Source organism: Strigops habroptila, chromosome W (genome assembly GCF_004027225.2).
Source record: "Strigops habroptila isolate Jane chromosome W, bStrHab1.2.pri, whole genome shotgun sequence".
In the NCBI taxonomy this organism is placed as follows: domain Eukaryota; kingdom Metazoa; phylum Chordata; class Aves; order Psittaciformes; family Psittacidae; genus Strigops; species Strigops habroptila.
Window position 1 is genome coordinate 17643828 of NC_044301.2, and position 21424 is coordinate 17665251.

The 21424-nt window shown below is 45.0% G+C and overlaps 1 protein-coding gene across 1 annotated transcript in view; it reads right to left on the reverse strand.

Moving 5' to 3' along the window:
• LOC115619152 (guanine nucleotide-binding protein G(q) subunit alpha-like) overlaps positions 1-21424 on the reverse strand; it is a 127212-nt gene that overhangs the window by 87847 nt on the left and 17941 nt on the right. The window contains 1 exon segment of the mRNA XM_030511202.1: positions 18474-18658. Coding sequence (XP_030367062.1) covers positions 18474-18658 — 185 coding nt within the window.

Consider the following 21424-nt stretch of genomic DNA (forward strand, 5'->3'; position numbering starts at 1 on the left):
ATCCCCCTCTACAGGACGTAAAAGTGCTGATTGGGCTGGGCCAGCCCTGTTGGCAGATCCCCTAGTGTTGACCAACCAGGTGGCTTTTGGTAAATGTGTATCCCAATGTTGAAAGTCCCACAACCCATTGCTCTCAGGGTAGTTTTTAACAGCCCATTGTACCATTCAATTTTCCCAGAGGCTGGTGCATAGTAGGGGATGAGATATACCCACTCACTGCCATGCTCTTTGGCCCAAGTGTCTATGAGGTTGTTCCGGAAATGAGTCCCATTGTCTGACTCAATTCTCTCTGGGGTGCCGTGTCACCACAAGACTGGTTTCCCAAGGCCCCGGATAGCATTCCGGGCAGTGGTGTGGGACACAACGTATGTTTCCAGCCATCCGGTGGTTGTTTCCACCATGGTAAGCACATGGCGTTTGCCTTGGCGGGCCGGTGGGAGTGTGATATAGTCAGTCTGCCAGGCCTCCCCGTATTTGTACTTCAGCCATTGTCCTCCATACCAGAGAGGCTTTACCCCTTGCTTGCTTAATTGCAGCACGTTTCACATTCATGAGTAACCTGGGCAATAGTGTCCATCGTTAAGTCCACCCCTTGATCATGAGCCCATATATATGCTGTACCTCTGCCTTGAAGGCCTGAGGAGTCATGGGCCCACCAGGCTAAAAATAATTCACCCTTATGTTGCCAATCTAAATCCATCTGAGCCACTTCAATCTTAGCAGCTTTATCCACTTGTTGGTTGTTCTGGTGTTCCTCAGTGGCCCGACCCTTGGGTACATGAGCATCTACGTGGCGTACCTTCACCACCAGGTTCTGCACCCGAGCAGCGATATCTTGCCACAATGCAGCAGCCCAGATGGGTTTACCTCTGCGTTGCCAGTTGCTCTGCTTCCATTGCTGCAACCACCCCCACAGGGCATTTGCCACCATCCATGAGTCAGTACAGAGATAAAGTACTGGCCATTTTTCTTGTTCAGCCATGTCCAAGGCCAGCTGGATGGCTTTCACCTCTGCAAACTGACTTGATTCACCCTCTCCTCCAGCAGGTTCTGCAACTTGTCACAGGGGACTCCACACAGCTGCCTTCCATCTCTGATGCTTTCCCACAATAGGGCAGGACCCATCAGTAAACAAGGCATAGTGCTTCTCACTCTCTGACAGTTCATTATATGGTGGGGCTTTTTGAGCATGCATCACCTCCTCTTCTGGTGACATTCCAAAATCTTTGCCCTCTGGACAGTCCATGATGACTTCTAGAATTCCTGGATGACTGGGATTTCCTATTCAAGCTCGCTGTGTGATTAGTGCAGCCCACTTAATCCATGAAGTGTAGAGGAGACCCTGCCTTTGAACATCCAGCCCAGCACAGGCAACCGGGGTGCCAGGAGCTGTGCTTCAGGGCCAATCACTTCTGAGGCAGCTCGAACCCCTTCATAGGCTGCCAGTATCTCTTTTTCAGTGGGAGTATAGCTGGCCTCAGATCCTCTGTATCCCTGACTCCAAAAGCCAAGGGGTCGACCTCGAGTCTCCCCTGGAGCTTGCTGCCAGAGACTCCAGGTAGGACCATTCTCCCTGGCTGCGGTGTAGAGCACAGTTTTCACATCTGGCCCGGCCCGGAGTGGTCCAAGGGCTACTGCATGAACTATTTCTCGTTTAATTAGTTTAAAGGCTTCTTGTTGCTCAGAGACCCATTTGAAAATATTCTTCTTCTGGGTCCTTTAATAGGGAGGGCTTGCAATCAGACTGTAATTTGGGATGTGCATTCTCCAGAACTCCACAATACCCAAGAAAGCTTGTGTTTCTTTCTTATTTGTTGGTGGAAACACTGCTGTTATCTTGTTGATCACGTCTGTGGGGATCTGGCGAAGTATATCTTGCCATTTTATTGACAAAAACTGAATCTCCTGTGCAGGTCCCTTGACCTTACTTCGTTTTATGGCAAAACTGGCCTTCAGCAGGATTCGGATTATTTTCCTCCCTTTCTCAAAAACTTCTTCCGCTGTATCACCCCACACGATGATGTCATCAATGTATTGCAGGTGTTCTGGAGCTTGCCCCTGTTCCAGTGCAGTCTGGATCAATCCATGGCAGATGGTAGGGCTGTGTTTCCACCCCTGGGGCAGCCGGTTCCAAGTGTACTGGACGCCCCTCCAAGTGAAAGCAAACTGTGGCCTGCATTCTGCTGCCAAAGGGATTGAGAAAAATGCATTGGCAATATCAGTTGTGGCATCCCACTTGGCTGCCTTTGACTCCAGTTCATATTGAAGTTCTAGCATGTCCAGTACGGCAGCACTCAATGGTGGTGTGACTTTGTTCAGGCCACGATAGTCTACTGTTAATCTCCACTCTCCATTAGACTTTTGCACTGGCCATATGGGGCTATTAAAGGGTGAGCGGGTCCTGCTGATCACTCCTTGGCTCTCCAGTCTATGGATCACCTTATGGATGGGAATCACGGGGTCTCGGTTGGTGCTATATTGTTGCCGGTGCACTGCTGTGGTTGCGATTGGCACTTGTTCTTGGACCTTCAGCAACCCCACAACAGAAGGATCCTCAGAGAGACCAGGCAAGGTGGACAGCTGCTTCATTTCCTCCATCACCAAGGCAGCTATACCAAAAGCCCATCTATACCCTTATGGGTCTTTGAAGTACCCTCTCCTGAGATAGTCTATGCCAAGGATGCATGGAGCCCCTGGACCAGTCACAATGGGGTGCTTTTGCCACTCCTTTCCAGTCAGGCTGATTTTAGCTTCCAGCATAGTTAACGCTTGGGATCCTCCTGTCACTCCAGAAATATAAATGGGTTTCACCCCTTGATACCTTGATGGCACCAGGGTACACTCTGCACCGGTATCTACTAGCGCCTTATACTCCTGTGGGACTGATGTGCCAGGCCATCTGATCCACACAGTCCAGTAAACCCGATTATCCCTCTCCTCCACCTGGCTGGAGGCAGGGCCCTTCTAATAGTGATCACAAGATTCTTCACTTACTTCTTGTAGAAAGGGATTAGAATTCCTTATCATAGGAGTCACAGTAAAATCAGCTCTTCCACCCCATCTGGGAAGCTGCTCACCAGAGACTGGAGCAGCAACTTCCTTGTGAGGATCATCCTTGACTGTTGTTTTACTTTTCAATTCATGCACCCGTTCCTCCAGAACTGAGGTAGGTTTTCCATCCCACTTTCTCATGTCTTCTCTATGATCGTGCAGGTAAAACCATAGGGTGCCCCACGGCATGTGCATCCTATATCTTCCCTCTTGGTCAAGAGGGCGCCTTCTGTTAATAGCTGAGATGCAGGTCTGTACATGTCGGGAGCTGGATAGATCGCATTGATCGTCTCTCAATTGTTTGAACTCCTGGGACAGTTTTTCCACAGCTGAAATGATGGAAGGGGTGAGATTGTCTTCAAATTCATGGAGTTGATGACTCACTTCATTCACTGTTGGTGCCACTGCCTCCCTCCAGCTCATCAATGCCAATGAGTGGGCATATGGTGATGGCGCACTCCGTGTAAATTTCTGCCACATGGGTCATGTACATTCAACTTCATCTGGATCTACGGGTGCATTCCCAGCATCTGGCCTACGATAGATCATCTCTAGAATGGCTGATTCCCTCAGGGACTGGAGGCCTCTCTATCGTGGTCCAGTTGGCTGAGCGACTCATGACATCGTCTTTGTAGGGAAACCTTTCCTTCACAGGTGCCAAAAGCCGCCTCCAAAGGCTGAGGGCTCGATTCTCTTTTGCAATCCCTTTGTTGATCCCCCCTTCCCTAGCAAGTGATCCCAGCTGCTTGGCTTCCCTACCTTCTAGTTTGTGACCGTCAGCCCCATTGTCCCAGCATCGGAGCAACCAGGTGACGATGTGCTCCCCTGGAAGATGGCTGAAATATTTTTGCATATTCTGCAACTCACTCAAGGACAGGGATCAAGAACTTACCTCTTCCTCCTCCTCTGATTCACGTAGTAATTCCTCTCGTTCAGATGTCGCCCCCTCTAGTCCATGCGGAGTCTTCATCTTCCTTCACTACACAAGTTGCTTTTCCTGCTTTTTGTTTGTTTTTCCTCTTGCTTATAGGGGCAACTGATATTGGCATGGATTGGTCCTTTGGTTCAGCTACAGTGTCTCACTGGGGTTGGAGTGGCTGCAGTATCTGTTGTCAGAGTTGGAGCAGCTGTTGTGCTTGTCGCTGGGGTTGGGGTAGCTGCTGTGCTTGTTGCTTAGGATGCAGCAGCCACGTTGACTGTTGCTTTGCCATCAGATCCAAAGACATCTTTTTCCTTCTCCTTGCAGAGCAGGGTTCTGTAGGGTGTTTTCCAACCTAGTTGATTCTATAATTCTATGAAAAAAACCCAAACAAACAAACAAAAAGAAACCCAAACACTCCCCCACTCTACCCTTCCAGAAAAAGAATCCACTGAGGTTTTAATGGTTTAATACATTTCATGCAATTACTAAGTTATCTGACGGCAATACTGATTATATTGGAAATTAATGAGACATTATTAAATATGCCTATGTTTTAAAACTACTAAGTTTGTACCACAGTAAGGCCATGGTACAAGAATCTAGAAACTTCCTTTCCTCTTAGAGCAGCACACCCATAAGTTTGGAATCTTTGCAGACCAAGAGATGCTGACAGGGCTCCTGGCTCCAGAGAGGATGTTCCTGAGTGTGAAAGAGCACTGGATGATATTTTGCAAAATAATTTAGTAAGACAGTGCAGGGATATCAACTATGTTTTTCAAGGAGTTCTTCCTCAGACTACTTCCTGTGAATGCCATCAAGTAAGCATACTTTCATATGATTAAACACCACAAGACTAACAATAAAGTGGAAACATTAGAGCAAGTGTTGGTAAGCCGTACATTTTCTTTGACTTATATACATAGTTCTCATGTGTATGCCTTTATTTTTGTCATTATGGAGAACCACAGATGAATTTCAATTTTGCTTTAGAAGTATAGACTCTGCTATTTACATGAAAAATCAATATGAGAATAAGATTAACCTTACTACCCATGCACATACTGAGCAACAATCGAATAATCAATCAGAAAGAGAACATGATGAGTAAATTACTGTGTGTATTTCTGCTCCACTGGGGGGGGGACACACAACAACACTATATAGTGATATAGCTATACAAAGTTTCATTACTGTATAAGTACCCAAACTCTAATGAGACTTCTAATTATACCCTCCAGAAGACCTTAGGCCCACTGTAAGAGAGGATCAGGTTCGAGACCATCTTAAGAACCTGAAGGGGCACAAGTCCATGGGACCTGATGAAATCCATCCGCGGGTCTTGAAGGAGCTGGCGAATGAAGTTGCTAAGCCACTGTCCATCATATTTGAAAAATCATGGCAGTCAGGTGAAGTTCCTGACGACTGGAAGAAGGGTAATATAACCCCCATTTTCAAGAAGGGGAAAATGGAAGACCCAGGGAACTACAGGCTAGTCAGTCTCACCTCTGTGCCTGGCAAAATCTTGGAGCAGATTCTCCTGGAAAACATGCTAAGGCACATGAAAAACAACGAGGTGGTTGGTGACAGCCAACATGGCTTCACTAAGGGGAAATCCTGCCTGACCAATTTGGTGGCCTTCGATGACGGAGCCATGGAACTGATGGACAGGGGCAGAGCAGTTGACATCATCTACCTGGACTTGTGCAAAGCGTTTGACACTGTCCCGCATGACATCCTTGTCTCTAAATTGGAGAGACATCAATTTGATAGATGGACCCCTCAGTGGATAAAGAACTGGCTGGATGGCCGCACGCAAAGAGTTGTGGTAAACGGCTCGATGTCCTGTTGGAAAACACTAACGAGTGGTGTCCCTCAGGGATCGGTGTTGGGACCTGTCTTTTTCAACATCTTTGTTGGCTACATGGACAGTGGGATTGAGTGCGCCCTCAGCAAGTTTGCCGATGACACCAAGCTGTGTGGTTCAGTTGATATGCTGGAGGGAAGGGATGCCATCCAGAGGGACCTTGACATGCTTGTGAGGTGGGCTGATGCCAACCTTATGAAGTTTAACCAAGCCAAGTGTAAGGTCCTACACCTGGGTAGAGGCAATCCCAGGCATAGCTACTGATTGGGCAGAGAAGAGATTCAGAGCAGCCCTGCAGAGAAGGACTTGGGGGTGTTGGTTGATGAGAAGCTTAACATGAGCCGGCAGTGTGCGCTTGCAGCCCAGAAAGCCAACCATATCCTGGGCTGCATCAAAAGAAGCATGACCAGCAGGTCAAAGGAGGTGATCCTGCCCCTCTACTCTGCTCTCGTGAGACCTCACTTGGAGTATTGTGTACAGTTCTGGTGTCCTCAACATAAAAAGGACATGGAGCTGTTGGAGCAAGTCCAGAGGAGGGCCACGAGGATGATAAGGGGGCTGGAGCACCTCCCGTATGAAGACAGGCTGAGAGAGTTGGGGCTGTTCAGCCTGGAGAAGAGAAGGCTGTGTGGAGACCTCGTAGCAGCCTTCCAGTATCTGAAGGGGGTCTATAAGGATGCTGGGGAGGGACTCTTCCTTAGGGACTGTAGTGGTAGGACAAGGGGTAATGGCTTCAAAGTTAAACAGGGGAAGTTTAGTTCAGATATAAGGAAGAAGTTCTTTACAGTGAGGGTGGTGAAGGATGGGAATGGGTTGCCCGAGGAAGTTGCGAGTGCTCCACCCCTGGCGGTGTTCAAGGCCAGAATGGACAGAGCCTTGGGCGACATGGTTTAGTGCGAGGTGTCCCTGCCCATGGCAGGGGGGTTGGAACTAGATGATCTTAAGGTCCTTTCCAACCCTAACCATTCTATGATTTTATGATTTATGTTTATTTTTAAGAAAGATATTCTCAGCTCTTTCAGTGACCCAGCTAACCTACCTTACCTCTGATATACAATCATGTTTCCTACACTTGGAAAAAAAAAAAAGGATCTAAAATTAACTTCTGTTGGGATAAAATATGAAATAGTAAAGAAGAATATAAGAGATGGAAACAAGTAATTTACAAATTAACTGCAGCAATACAGACAAAAGTCTCAGCTCTAATGAAAAGGTAAACAAATAAGGGAAGTAAGCAAAATGGTAGGAGGAGGCCAGGATATTAGTTACTAAATTGATAAAAAAGATTTTTTTTTAAAGTTTGCTTCAAATATAATGAAAAATGAAAACAGTGGAGAGTAGGAAAATATAATAAGGTCACAGGTAAACAGATAAAAACTTTATAAGGTAAAACTTTATAAGGTCAAATGTAAAAAGACTGGAAAAAGGCCAGCTAGGCACAAGAGCTGGTGAAGGGTCTGGAGAATAAGTCTAATGAGGAACAGCTGAGGGAACTGGGCTTGTTTAGTTTGGAGAAGAGAAGGCCCAGGGGGGACTTTATCGGTCCCTACAACTACCTGAAAGGAGGTTGTAGTGAGGTGGGGGTCGGTAACAAGCGATAGGACAAGAGGTAACGGTCTCAAATTGCGCTAGGGGAGGTTTAGATTGGATATTAGGAAAAATTTCTTCACTGAGAGGGTAATCAGGTATTGGAACAGGCTGCCCAGGAAAGTGGTGGAATCACTGTCCCTGGAAGTGTTCAAAAACTATGTAGATGAGGCCCTCAGTGATATGGTTTAGTGGTGGTCTTGGCAGTCCTGGGGTAATGGTTGGACCTGATGATCTTAAAGGTCTTTTCCAACCTTGTTGATTCTATGATTCTATAAGAGGGTTAAATGACTGTCAGAGGGAGAAAGTTAAAAAGAAAAGCAGTTGGGGAGAGACAGAGATCTATTTAGGATTGTGGAAGTCCTTGTGGAAGTTCATTCTTTGTGAAGCACTGGAGAAGAAATTCTTCATGGCTTTATTGAAGCCCCTAAAGCTCTTTAATGAACTTCTTCATGGCAGGAAATGTAAAGCTATTGGGGAGCCAGTTTTTACATCATGTCAAACAAAGCTCGGGGGGGGGGAATTCATCTTTAATTTCTTTATCTTGTAGTCTTAAATTTTAAACTAACAATAGTGCCTTTAACATAGTAGAATAGGCCAAACTGTTCTAACTTACTAACACGTAGAGAGAAAGGAATGTTCAGCTGATGGGGGAAGGAACATCACAGGACTGATTAAGGAGACAATAAATAAGACCAAGGATGTCAGCCTTCAAGATAGCAGAGTGGCGCCCAGTGTGGAGTGAGACTGGAAGAGAACAGAAGCAAGGACATACCAACTGCTAACTCAGCACTAGGACCTTGCAAGCGTGCACAAGCACTGAGGTCATTCAGTAAACACAGTGAGGAAGACTATCGGCGACCACCAGAGACCCCCACTCATCAAGAAAGTGCATGCTTAATTAGGATGCAAATATTATAATTAGTTCCCGGGAATCTCATGAATATGTAATTAATTCCATAGAAAAGCTATGAATATGCATCAATATGCTAAATATATAGCCACTGTTGGCATGCTCATCTTTGTGAAGCTATTCGCATGTGCGCCCAGTGCTGCAATAAAGAATGCTGCTTTCTGAAACTCCACATTGACTCTTAGAGAGTTTCTCCAACCTTTACGGTAACAATCTGAATAGATGTTAATTGATTACAATACTTGAAATCTTACTGCACTCTCTTCCATGTTGGCTGGCTCTTAGGTAGTCCATTTCTTGCAGGAAAAAAAAATGCATCAGAAGCTTCACAATATTAGAAGCATTTAACTGTATGCAAAACTTCTATTTACTGGGTAATTTTTATTTATTTTTGTGTGTCTGGAGAAAGACATCTGAGAGTACTAGGATATGTCGAATACTAACTGACTAGTGTAAACCCCTTTTTCCTGCAACCTACTTTTAAGCTCTCTGCTTCATGTTTGAGACACTGAAGAATACTGTTTGCACAGATGGCACAGTTCAGTTTTTTGTTGTTTTCCAGGCTGATAAGCTATTCTTTAGAAGCATTTCATTTCGACATCCCAAGAATATAATTTTTTAAAAAAAGGCCAGAAATCCCATACATTCTGCATCATCTGAGAGTCAATGAACCTCACACACAACTGCTTGGGATTCAATCCTTCATACTCTTTGCATATCAGATGAGCTATATGAGTGAGGAGGTCCTTTTCTCTCTCTGTTTGTTCAACACAAAATTTTACTGAAGAGATCCAAAACATTTAAGAGTCCAAACTGTTTACTTGAAATGAGAATTTATGTAATTTGACTCCATACCTGATCCTGATGTCTTTTGTCTGTGTGTATTACAGTAGATTCATCCAACTTACAGGGGAAAGGGCTATCAACAAAGTAAACTTGGACTTGAAGATGTCAGTAAAATTTTGCACTTAAAAAACATTTTTCCATACCTGCTTATTTTAATTTTTAAACATTCCCTATAGGAAATGGGCTTAAATACAGAAACAACTTCAGCAATGGAACCACTCTTTGAAACTTACAGCAAACTTCTTGGTCTACAATAAGATGTGATTTTATGTTTTCAGTCTCGATATTTTCTTGTAACCTGTTCTGTTATGATGTATGTGTTACTACCACATTAGATATCTTGTTATGAATATTTAAGAAGTCTCACAGGAAATTATAGGCATGGATCAAGTAAGATTTCCTGCCTGCTAACCACCACTGACACCTTCATGACAGTCTTTAAGAAGAGACAACTGTCTTCCAGAAATTACACTAAAAGGGAACAATAAGAGGTAAATGTGGTAGTAGTTCTTTAGTACAATGGTAGATTTCTTTAGTAAAACTTCTGTAACAGGAGAGAAAAAATAAAATAAAAAAAAAAACCCAAAAACCAACCATCCTTCAGCAATATTAAACATGAAAAAAGATAGAAAAGGAGAAATGGGGGACTACATTACCTGGAGCAATGGCTTCTGATGTGCTCTCAAGGGAGTTGTGCTGCCTACTGGGGGCTTGCATCAGGGATGTCACAGAGAGACTAACAAGCCTCATAGGGCCCACCAATTACTACCTGCTACTGTTGTTTCATGTGGGCACCACAGATATGACACGAAGAACTGCAAGAACAATCAAGAAGGATTACAGAGCCCTGGGAGCAGTGGTCAAGGAATCCAAAGCACAAGTAATTTTCTCATCAATCCTCCCAGTCAAAGGGAAGGGGTTGGAAAGGGCCAATTGAATCTGGCAAATCACAAATGGTTACAGGACTGGTGCCAGGGGTTCAGCTACATAGACCATGGCTCTGTAATCCTTCTTGATTGTTCTCACACTACTTCTGGCCATATCTGTGGTGCCCAGGGCTCTGTAATCTGCTGTCTTTGAGAAACCTGGTTTGCTGGGGGCTGATGAGGTCCACGTCTCAGAGAAAGGGAAGAGTGTCTTTGGTCCTGGGCTTGCTAAGCTGGTGAAGAAGGCATTAAACTAAAGTTGCCAGGGGAAGGGAACTTCAACCCATCCTACTCCTACCAGTTTGATGCTGGTATCAGTAGGAGCTACCCAGAACCTAGAGAGGGGTCACAGGTCAATAACAGAGAACCTGATGAGAAGCACAAATGACTTCCAGCCACGTCAGCCAACAAGCCAGCATCATCAGGGCCGCAACTGAAATGCCTATATGCCAATGCACATAGCATAGGAAACAAGCAGGAGAAGTTAGAGGCATGCCCACGTGTCGTGGTTTAAGCCCAGCCGGTAACTCAGAACCACGCAGCCGCTCGCTCACTCCCCCCACTTCTTCCCCCCCTCCCCGCTCCTGGAGGGATGGGGAAGAGAATTAAAAGAATGTAAACCCCACATGTTGAGATAAAAACAGTCCAGTAACTAAGGTATAATACAAAACAACTACTGCTACCACCAATAATAATAATGATAAGGGAAATAAAAAGGGGAGAGAATATAAAACTAAAAGGGGAAAAGTAAAAGAAAACAATAAACATAAGTGCTGCCCAATACAATTGCTCACCTCCCACCAAGTGATACCCAGCCCGACCTGAGCAGCGATCTGGGCCTTCCGGGTAACTCCCCCCAGTTTATATACTGGGCATGACGCGCTGTGATACGGAATACCCCTTTGGCTAGTTTGGGTCAGGTGTTCTGTCTCTGCTTCCTCCTGGCTTCTTGTGCCCCTCCTCACTGCCAGAGCATGGTGCCAGGAGGAGCTGTGCTTCAGTGCCAATCACTTCTGAAGCAGCTCAAACCCCTTCAGAGGCTGCCAGTATCTCTTTTTCAGTGGGAGTATAGTTGTCCTTGGATCCTCTGTATCCCCGACTCCAAAAGCTGAGGGGTTGACCTCGAGTCTCCCCTGGAGCTTTCTGCCAGAGACTCCAGGTAGGACCATTCTCCCCAGCTGCGGTATAGAGCAAATTTTTCACATCTGGCCCGGTCCAGACTGGTCCAAGGGGTACTGCATGAATTCTCTCTCGTTTAATTTGTTCAAAGGCTTGTTGTTGCTCAGGGCCCCATTTGAAATCATTCTTCTTATGGGTCATGTGATAGAGAGGGCTTACAATCAGACTGTAATTTGGGATGTGCATTCCCCAGAACCCCACAACACCTAAGAAAGCTTGTGTTTCTTTCTTGTTAGTTGGTGGAGACATTGCTGTTATCTTGTTGATCACGTCTGTGGCGATGTCCATCTTGCCATTTTATTCCCAAAAACTGAATCTCCTGTACAGGTCCCTTGACCTTACTCCATTTTTATGGCCTTCTGAAGGTTTCAGACTATTTTCTTGCCTTTCCCAAAACATTCTTCTGTTCTATCGCCCCACACGATAATGTCATAAATGTATTGGAGGTGTTCTGGAGCTTGCCCCTGTTCCAGTGCAGTCTGGATCAATCCAAGGCAGATGGCAGAGCTGTGTTTCCACCTCAAGGGCAGTCGATTCCAAGTGTAAGGGACACCCCTCTAAGACACAGTCCAGTAAACCCGATTGTCCCTCTCCTCCACCTGGCTGCAGGCAGGGCCCCTCTAATAGTGATCATAAGATTGTCCACTTATCTCTTGTAGAAAGGGATTAGTATTCCTTATCATAGGAGTTGCAGTAAAATCAGCTCTGCCACTCCATCTGGGAAACTGCTCACTGAAGACTGGAGCAGCAACTTTCTTGGGAGTATCATCCTTGACCATTGTTTTCCTCTTCAATTCATGCACCCGTTCCTCCAGAACTGAGGTAGGTTTTCCATCCCACTTTCTCATGTCTTCTCTATGATCACACAGGTAAAACCATAGGGTGCCCCATGGTGTGTGCCTCCTATATCTTCCTTATCTGGCAATAGGATGCCTTCTGTTAAGAGCTGAGATGCGGGTCTGTACACCTGGGGACCTGGATAGATCATCTTTCAGTTGTTTGAACTCTTGGGATAGTTTTTCCACAGCTGAAATGATGGAAGGGGTGAGATTGTCTTCAATCTCTTGGAGTTGATGACTCACTTCATCCACTGTTGGTGCTGCTGCCTCACTCCAGATCATTGATGCCAATGAGTGGGCATATGATGATGTTGCACTTCGTGTAAGTTTCCGCCACATGGGTCATGTACATTCAACTTCATCTGGATCTACGGGTGCATTCCTGGCATCCAGCCTATGATAGATCATCTCTAGAATGGCTGATTGCCTCAGGGACTGGATGCCTTTCTCCATTGTGGTCCAATTGCTTGGGTGACATAGAACACCATCCTTGTAGGGATATCTTTCCTTCACTGCACGAGTTGTTATACATGCCATTCATTTGCTTTCCTGTTGCTCTAGGGGCAACTGATACTGGCATGGATTGATCCTTTGGTTCATCTGCAGTGTCTGTCACAAGGACTGGAGTGGCTGCAGTGTCTTTCACTGGTGCTGGAGTGGCTGCAGTGTCTTTCACTGGGGTTGGAGTGGCTGCATGGTCTGTTGTTAGGGTTTGAGTAGCTGTTGTGCTTGTCGCTGGAGTTGGCGTAGCTGTTGTGCTTGGAATTGGAATAGCTGCATTGTCTGTTGCTGTCGGGCTTTGAGTAGCTGCTGTGCTTGCCACTGGAGTTGAGGAAGCTGCTGTGCTTGGGGTTTGAGTAGCTGCCTTGTCTGTTGCTTCGCCATCAGATCCAGAGACATCTTTTTCCTGCTCCTTACAGAACAGGGCCCTATAGGCATAGGCCAAGCCCCAGCACGTTGCCATGATTTTTCCCTCTCTGGTATTGCCAGAACGACAGCACACCTAGTCTAAGTGTTCTGCAAATTTTTTCGGATTCCACATTTGTTCAGGAGTGAAGTTCCAAAGCACTGGAGGGGCCCACTGGCCTAGATACTTGCCCGTACGATCCCACACACCCTGCCACTCATGACCGTCCAGCCTTGGGGAAATCTCTTGGTGGTATTCTTAAATAGTCGTTTAACCTTAGACAAGTCCCAAGCTGGACCCTGCTTAGCTTCTGAGATCAGACAAGATCGGGCGTTCTCAAGGTGGTCACGCCATAGGTAAAACATAGAGAGCGTATGCAGCAACATGTCGATTCCCAGCAAAAGGAGCAGTGAGCTGTCAAGGGCATTGAAAGGATATTCAAGATCTTTAACATTTCCAGAATCTACTTCTACTGTAAATGGCCTGGTGGGGGAGCAGGTGGTGTGAGGGAATGTCTCCTCCATAGGTTGACCCCCCGAGGGAAGGGGAAAAAAAAAGTGTAATTGTTAACAATTCCCATTACATGCCTCCCATAGTATAGAGGTGATGACCACGCTGAGGATGCAAGCCAGACCAGTTTCATGATCAATGATTCTATTGTATTACAAGTCATTACCATGAAGTACAGTGAAATGAGAACCTTAGCCCAGGCCCCCCAGCCGATATACACTAAAACAGCAAATACTGGCTGTAAGTAAGGTACGACATGCTGAAACTCTGAGACCAAGCGCAACAACTCTGAGAGCCAATAAATCAACATTGTGACAAGTGGCTATTAATCCAAAACAATGAATGCTTATCACAAATACGATTAGACACACTCTGCTCAGATCTGTCGTTATCTCAACCCTTCGAGCCCCACGTTGGGCGCCAAAAAGAACTGTCATGGTTTAAGCCCAGCCGGTAACTCAGAACCACACAGATGCTTGCTCACTCCCCTCCTTCTTTCCCCCCCACTCCCGGAGGGATGGGGAGGAGAATGGAAAGAATGTAACTCCCACATGTTGAGATAAGAACAGTCCAGTAACTAAGGTACAATACGAAGCCACTACTACCACCACCAATAATAATAATGATAAGGGAAATAACAAGGGGAGAGAATATAAAACTTTAGGGGAAAAGGAAAAGAAAACAATAAACACAAGTGATGCCCTATACAATTGCTCATCACCCGCCGACCGATACCCAGCCTGACCCGAGCAGCAATCTGGGCCTTCCAGGTGACTCCCCCCACTTCATATACTGGGCATGACATGCTGTGGTATGGAATACTCCTTTAGCCAGTTTGGGTCAGGTGTCCTGTCTCTGCTTCCTCCCGGCTTTCTGTGCCCCTCCTCCCTGGCAGAGCATGAGACTGAAAAGTCCTTGATCGGAGTTAGCATTACTTAGCAACAACTACAAACATCAGTGTTATCATTACTGTTCTCAGACCAAAGTCAAAAACACAGCACTGCACCAGCTACTAAGAAGGAGAAAAATACCTCTTACGGCTGAACCCAGGACAGAATGCCTGAAGGGCTACAACCTCATTGGCATCATGGAGACATGGTGGGATGCCTCCTACAACTAGTGTTGGAATGGAAGGATATAGGCTCTTCAGGAAGGACAAGCTGGTGAGACGAGGGGGGGGGCAAGAACGGCAGGAGGCCGATGTGGATGAACAAGGAGATCCTGGACAAATGCCAGCATAAAAAGGAGGCCAACAGAGGGTGGAAGCAAGGATGGGTAGCCTGGGAGGAATATAGAGAAATAATCAGAGCAGCCAGGGATCAGGTTAGGAAAGCTAAAACCCTGACAGAACTAAATCTGGCCAGGGACATTAAGGGCAAGAAGAAAAACTTCTATAGGTACATTGGGGGTAAAAGGAAGACAAGGGAAAATGTGGGCCCCCTCCAGAAGGAAACGGGAGACCTGGTCACCCAGGATATGGAGAAGGCCAAAGTACTCAATAACTTTTTTGCCTCAGTCTTCACCAGCAAGAGCTCCAGCCCCACTGCCCATGTTACAGAAGGCAAAGGCAAGGACTGGGAGAATGAAGAACCACCTGTTGTAGAAGATCAGATTCGAGATCATCTAAGGAACCTGAAGGTGCACAAGTCCATGGGACCTGACGAGATGCATCAGTGGGTCCTGAGGGAACTGGCGGATGTAGCTGCCAAGCCATTATCTATCATATTTGAGAAGTCGTGGCAGTCCAGTGAAGTTCCTGCTGACTGGAAAAGGGAAATATAACCCCCATTTTTAAAAAAAGGAAAAAAGGAAGACCCAGAAAACTACAGACCAGTCAGTCTCACCTCGGTGCCCAGCAAGATCATGGAACAGATTCTCCTGGAAACTATGCTAAGGCACATGGAAAATAAGAAGGTGAATGGTGACAGAAAACATGGCTTCACTAAGGGCAAATCGTGCCTGAAAAATTTGGTGGCCTTTTGCAACCAGGCCATGGTGCTGGTGGTTAAGTGAAGACTGACTGATGTCATCTGCTGGGACTTGTGCGAAGCATTTGACACTGCCTCACACAACATCCTTGTCTCTAAACTGCAGAGGCATGGATTTGACAGAGGGACCACCCACTGGATAATGAATTGGTTAGATGTTCTGACTTGGAGTGTTGTGGTCAATGGCTCAATATCCAGGTGGAGACCAGTGACAAGTGGCGTCCCTCAGGGATCAGTGTTGGGACTGATATTATTCAACATCTTTGTTGGCGACATGGACAGTGGGATTGAGTGAACCCTCTGCAATTTGCCAATAACATCAAGCTGTGTGGTGCAGTTGACATGCTGAAGGGAAGTGATGCCATCCAGAGGGACCTTGACAGCCTCAAGAGGTGGGCCAACACAAACCCCATGAAGTTCAACCAAGCCAAGTGCAAGGTCCTGCACCTGGGTCATGGCAATCTCAAGCATAACTACATGCTGAGCAGATACTGGATTGAGAGCAGCCCTGAGGAGAAGGACTTGAGGGTGTTGGTTGATGAGAAGCTCAACATGAGCCAGCAGTGTGCACTTGCAGCCCAGAAAATGAACCATATCCGGGGCTGTATCAAAAGGAACGTGGCCAGCAGGTTGAGGGAGGTGATTCTCCCCTTCCATTCTGCTCTATTGAGACCCCACCTGGAGTACTGCGTTCAGCTCTGGGGCCCCCAACACAAGAGGGACGTTGGTCTGCTGTCGTGGTTTAAGCTCAGCTGGCAACTCAGAACCATGCAGCCACTCCCCCCCTTCTTCCTCCCCCTGCTCCTGAAGGGATGGGGAGGAGAATCAAAAGAATGTAACTCCCACGGGTTGAGATAAGAACAGTCCAGTAACTAAGGTATAATACAGAACTACTACTGCTACCACAAATAATAACAAAGATAAGGGAAATAACAAGGGGAGTGAATGCAATAGCTCACCACCTGCCGACCGATACCCAGCCTGACCCAAGCAGTGATCTGGGACTTCTGGGTAACTCCCCCCACTTTATATACTGGGCATGACGTGCTGTGGGATGGAATACCCCTTTGGCTAGTTTGGGTAAGGTGTCCTGTCTCTGCTTCCTCCCGACTTCCCCTCCTCCCTGGCAGAGCATGAGACTGAGAAAGTCCTTGGTCAGAGTAAACATTACTCAGCAACAACTAAAAACATCGGCATGTTATCAGCTCTGTTCTCAGACTAAAGTCAAAAACACAGCACTGCACCAGCTACTAAGAAGGAGAAAAATGACTGCTATAGCTGAACCCAGGACATCTGCTCAAGCAAGTCCAGAGGAGGGCCACAAACATGCTCCAAGGGCTGGAGCATCTCTCCTATGGAGACAGGCTGAGAAAGTTGAACTTGTTCAGTCTGGAGAAGGCTCCAAGGAGACCTTAACAGTCTTCCAATACCTAAAGGGGGCCTACAAAAAATCTGAAGAGGGACTTTTTACAAGGGCCTGTAGTGGTAAGACAAGGGATAATGGTTTTAAACTGAAAGAGAGGAGATTTAGATTAGACATTAGGAAGAAATTCTTTATTATAAGGGTGGTGAGACACTGGAACAAGTTGCCCAGAGAAGCTGTGGCTGCCCTGTCCCTGGAAGTGTTCAAAGCCAGGTTGGACAGGGCTTTGAGCAACCTTGTCTAGTGTGAGGTGTTGTCCTGGGTTCAGCTGTAACAGTTATTTTTCTCCTTCAAAACAATCACCTAAGGCTTTCTTTTATAAACTGCTCAAAAAAAAAAAAAAAGGGGGCGGGGGAGACAAGTTTGCATTTCTTAATTCCCCCAAATTAAAAAAAATCCTTGAGTTTTTAAAGGAATTACATCTAGAACCTGAGAAGTTTGGCAAGTTTTACTTTACTCCGCACCTCTATATAGGCCTCTATTAGAACTGATGGGAATGCTTCTGAAGTAGCTGAGCACAAAGATAGACTCGCTCAATTTCAGTCGAGTTATTTTTATATAGAGAAAGTGAACAGCTCTAATTAGAAAGATCTGGCTACATATATACAGCTATGCCACATCTAACTAATTCACTTCAACTATATAAAAACATTCTATATAAATTCAATACACAATTTGAAGAATAACTACAGAATATATACTTTGTAGTATAAGGAAATTATTTACTGATTTATGATTAGGACTTTCATATACTACAGCAAAGGGACAGTCAATACCAATTCAGAAGAAAAATGTGCGCTTCACAATCAACTAACTTTTCAAGTCTGCTTGTTAGGAAATTCGGTGCTTTACATACAGCAAAAACATGAAGCTGAAATACACATGCAAGTTTCCTTTTTAATACTCATTATACCAGTTATACATTTGATTTCAATTTCTGAATGGAAAAATAAGGAAAGAAGTTAGGCTAATCAAAGATAAACCTTACAAAACGCTTTAAATGTATTTTCTCTTTCTAAATTTCAATTACATCATCACTTTCAAAAGAATTTGCTTATTCTAAGACCTTGTATCAAAAGTTTTATTTCATAATATATTCACACACAAGCAGATATCCCCACCTATTTTCCTAATAATTTTATTTTTTCCCCCACATAATATTAATGGAAAACCTTAAACCATTTTTCTGGTTTGTACCATTACTACCTAACTGTGCTCTGGCCAGAATATGGACTGGGAAGAAGGAAAAAAATATAACTGAAGTCACTGGCAAACACCAGCCCACCCTTTATCCTCTCACTACGAGAAATCCCCCAGACATCTTGTTAAGAACAGCAGCTATGTTGCCAGAGCAGTGCAAAGGGCAGAGAACTAAAGGCAGAACTGGAAGAACCCCTTATCTTCTAAACTTCAGGTAAAATATAATTTGTACATGGTGTATAATTTTTAGAGACCTTTAGTATATTTCCTAAAGATAAGAGGAAAAGTTTCAACTATGAAAATAAACAAAAATCTCACCTTATTATGTTCATACTTGTATGGGATTCTGAGGGTATCCATGGCTCTGATCATGGCCTGCATTGCTGTAAATATATTCTGGTACACCAATTTTGTAAAGCCCCTTTTGTCTTCATCAGAGTAACCTGATCCATGAATGATTCTCATCTGTTTGATGAACGTGCTTTTGCCACTCTCTCCTGTGCCTGCAAGACAAATAAGAACATACTTCGGCTACTGGACACAAATATGACTTTCCTGCACAAAGCGGACAGCTTGTTCAGTGCAGGGCAGAACACCGTCAAGTGGTTATGGTACTTGCAAGGTGCTTCCTACAAGGACCAGTTCAATATCAAAACAGCAGTAACACAGTAATAACTGAGGCAACACTGAATTAAAACTTTTATTTTGAAGAAGAAGAAAATGGAAGTAGAAAAAAAAATTACAATGAGTTAATAACTAAACTAATAACTAAAACAAAATATAGACTCCAAAATATCTACAATATACCATTGTATATTTAAAGTTATAAGCATAAATTTCCATTCCTGAAGATAAAGTTCTCAAGAACAACTAACTTTAGAGAATTACTGTGAGATGTTCTATCACAAAAAATCATAGAGTAAGAAACAAATATTATATTGCTTGGACAACCTTCAGGACATTATGGTAAGCAGCAATATACAACCAATACATACATTTGTTAGAAAGCCAAATAATATAACAATCACAGTACTGCAAACTTCAACCTTAGAAACTTATAAAATCAGCTTTAATTAAAATTTGACTCTCATTTGTTAATTGAGAGCCACTGATTCCTTTAATTTTTTTTTGCACCTTTCTACTTTACACAAAACACAAATAATAATTTATAAATTAACATTCTGAATGTTTAATAATTTAAAGTTAAGATCTGCTTGTTGGGAATTTCACATAGACTATATCATTGAATCATACAATAGTTTGGGTTAGAAGTGACCTTCAAAAGTCATCTAGTCCAATGCCCCCTGCAAGGAGCAGGGACACCTTCAACTACACCAGGCTGCCCAGAACCACAACCAGCCTGGCCCTGAACAGCACACTGTCATGGTTTAAGCCCAGCTGGCAACTCAGAACCATGCAGCAGCTCGCTAACTCCCACAATGTGGGGCTCGAAGGGTTGAGATAACGACAGATCTGAGCAGAGTGTGTCTAATCGTATTTGTGATAAGCATTCATTGTTTTGGATTAATAGCCACTTGTCACAATGTTGATTTATTGGCTCTCAGAGTTGTTGCGCTTGGTCTCAGAGTTTCAGCATGTCGTACCTTACTTACAGCCAGTATTTGCTGTTTTAGTGTATATCGGCTGGGGGGCCTGGGCTAAGGTTCTCATTTCACTGTACTTCATGGTAATGACTTGTAATACAATAGAATCATTGATCATGAAACTGGTCTGGCTTGCATCCTCAGCGTGGTCATCACCTCTATACTATGGGAGGCATGTAATGGGAATTGTTAACAATTACACTTTTTTTTCCCCTTCCCTCGGGGGGTCAACCTATGGAGGAGACATTCCCTCACACCACCTGCTCCCCCACCAGGCCATTTACAGTAGAAGTAGATTCTGGAAATGTTAAAGATCTTGAATATCCTTTCAATGCCCTTGACAGCTCACTGCTCCTTTTGCTGGGAATCGACATGTTGCTGCATACGCTCTCTATGTTTTACCTATGGCGTGACCACCTTGAGAACGCCCGATCTTGTCTGATCTCAGAAGCTAAGCAGGGTCCAGCTTGGGACTTGTCTAAGGTTAAACGACTATTTAAGAATACCACCAAGAGATTTCCCCAAGGCTGGACGGTCATGAGTGGCAGGGTGTGTGGGATCGTACGGGCAAGTATCTAGGCCAGTGGGCCCCTCCAGTGCTTTGGAACTTCACTCCTGAACAAATGTGGAATCCAAAAAAATTTGCAGAACACTTAGACTAGGTGTGCTGTCATTCTGGCAATACCAGAGAGGGAAAAATCATGGCAACGTGCTGGGGCTTGGCCTATGCCTATAGGGCCCTGTTCTGTAAGGAGCAGGAAAAAGATGTCTCTGGATCTGATGGCGAAGCAACAGACAAGGCAGCTACTCAAACCCCAAGCACAGCAGCTTCCTCAACTCCAGTGGCAAGCACAGCAGCTACTCAAAGCCCGACAGCAACAGACAATGCAGCTATTCCAATTCCAAGCACAACAGCTACGCCAACTCCAGCGACAAGCACAACAGCTACTCAAACCCTAACAACAGACCATGCAGCCACTCCAATCCCAGTGTAAGAAAGACACTGCAGCCACTATGAAGGAGACATCTCTGACCAGCCTATTTATGGCAGCATTTGAGAATTCTAAAGGATTTGAATATCCTTTGAAAACCCTTGAATCCAGTCTACTGCTTTTCCTGGGAATCTGCATGTTGCCACAAATACCGCATGTGCTTTACCCACGGCCATCTCACCTTGAGAACGCCCGAACACGTCTGATCTCAGAAGCTAAGAAGGATCTAGCTTGGGACTTGTCTAAGGTTAAATGACTATCTAAGAATACCACCAAGAGATCTTCCTCAAGGCTAGACGATAATGAGTGGCAGGGTGTGTGGGATCATATCGGCAAGCTCCTGGGCCAGTGGGCTCCACCAGTGCTTTGGAACTTCACCACTGAACAAGTGCAAAATCCAGAAAAACTAGTAGAACACTTAGATAAGGTGTGCTGTCATCCTGGCAACACCACAGATAGACAACTCGCTCCAATGTGCTGGAGCTTGGCCTATGCCTACAGAGCCCTGCTCTGTAAGGATCAAGAAAAAGATGTCTCTGGATTTGATGGCAAAGCAAAAGACAACATGGCTGCGGAATCCCAAGCAACAAGCACAGCAGCCACTCCAACTCCAGTAGCAGGCGCTGCAGCTGAACCAAAGGACCAATCCATGCCAATATCAGTTGCCCCTATA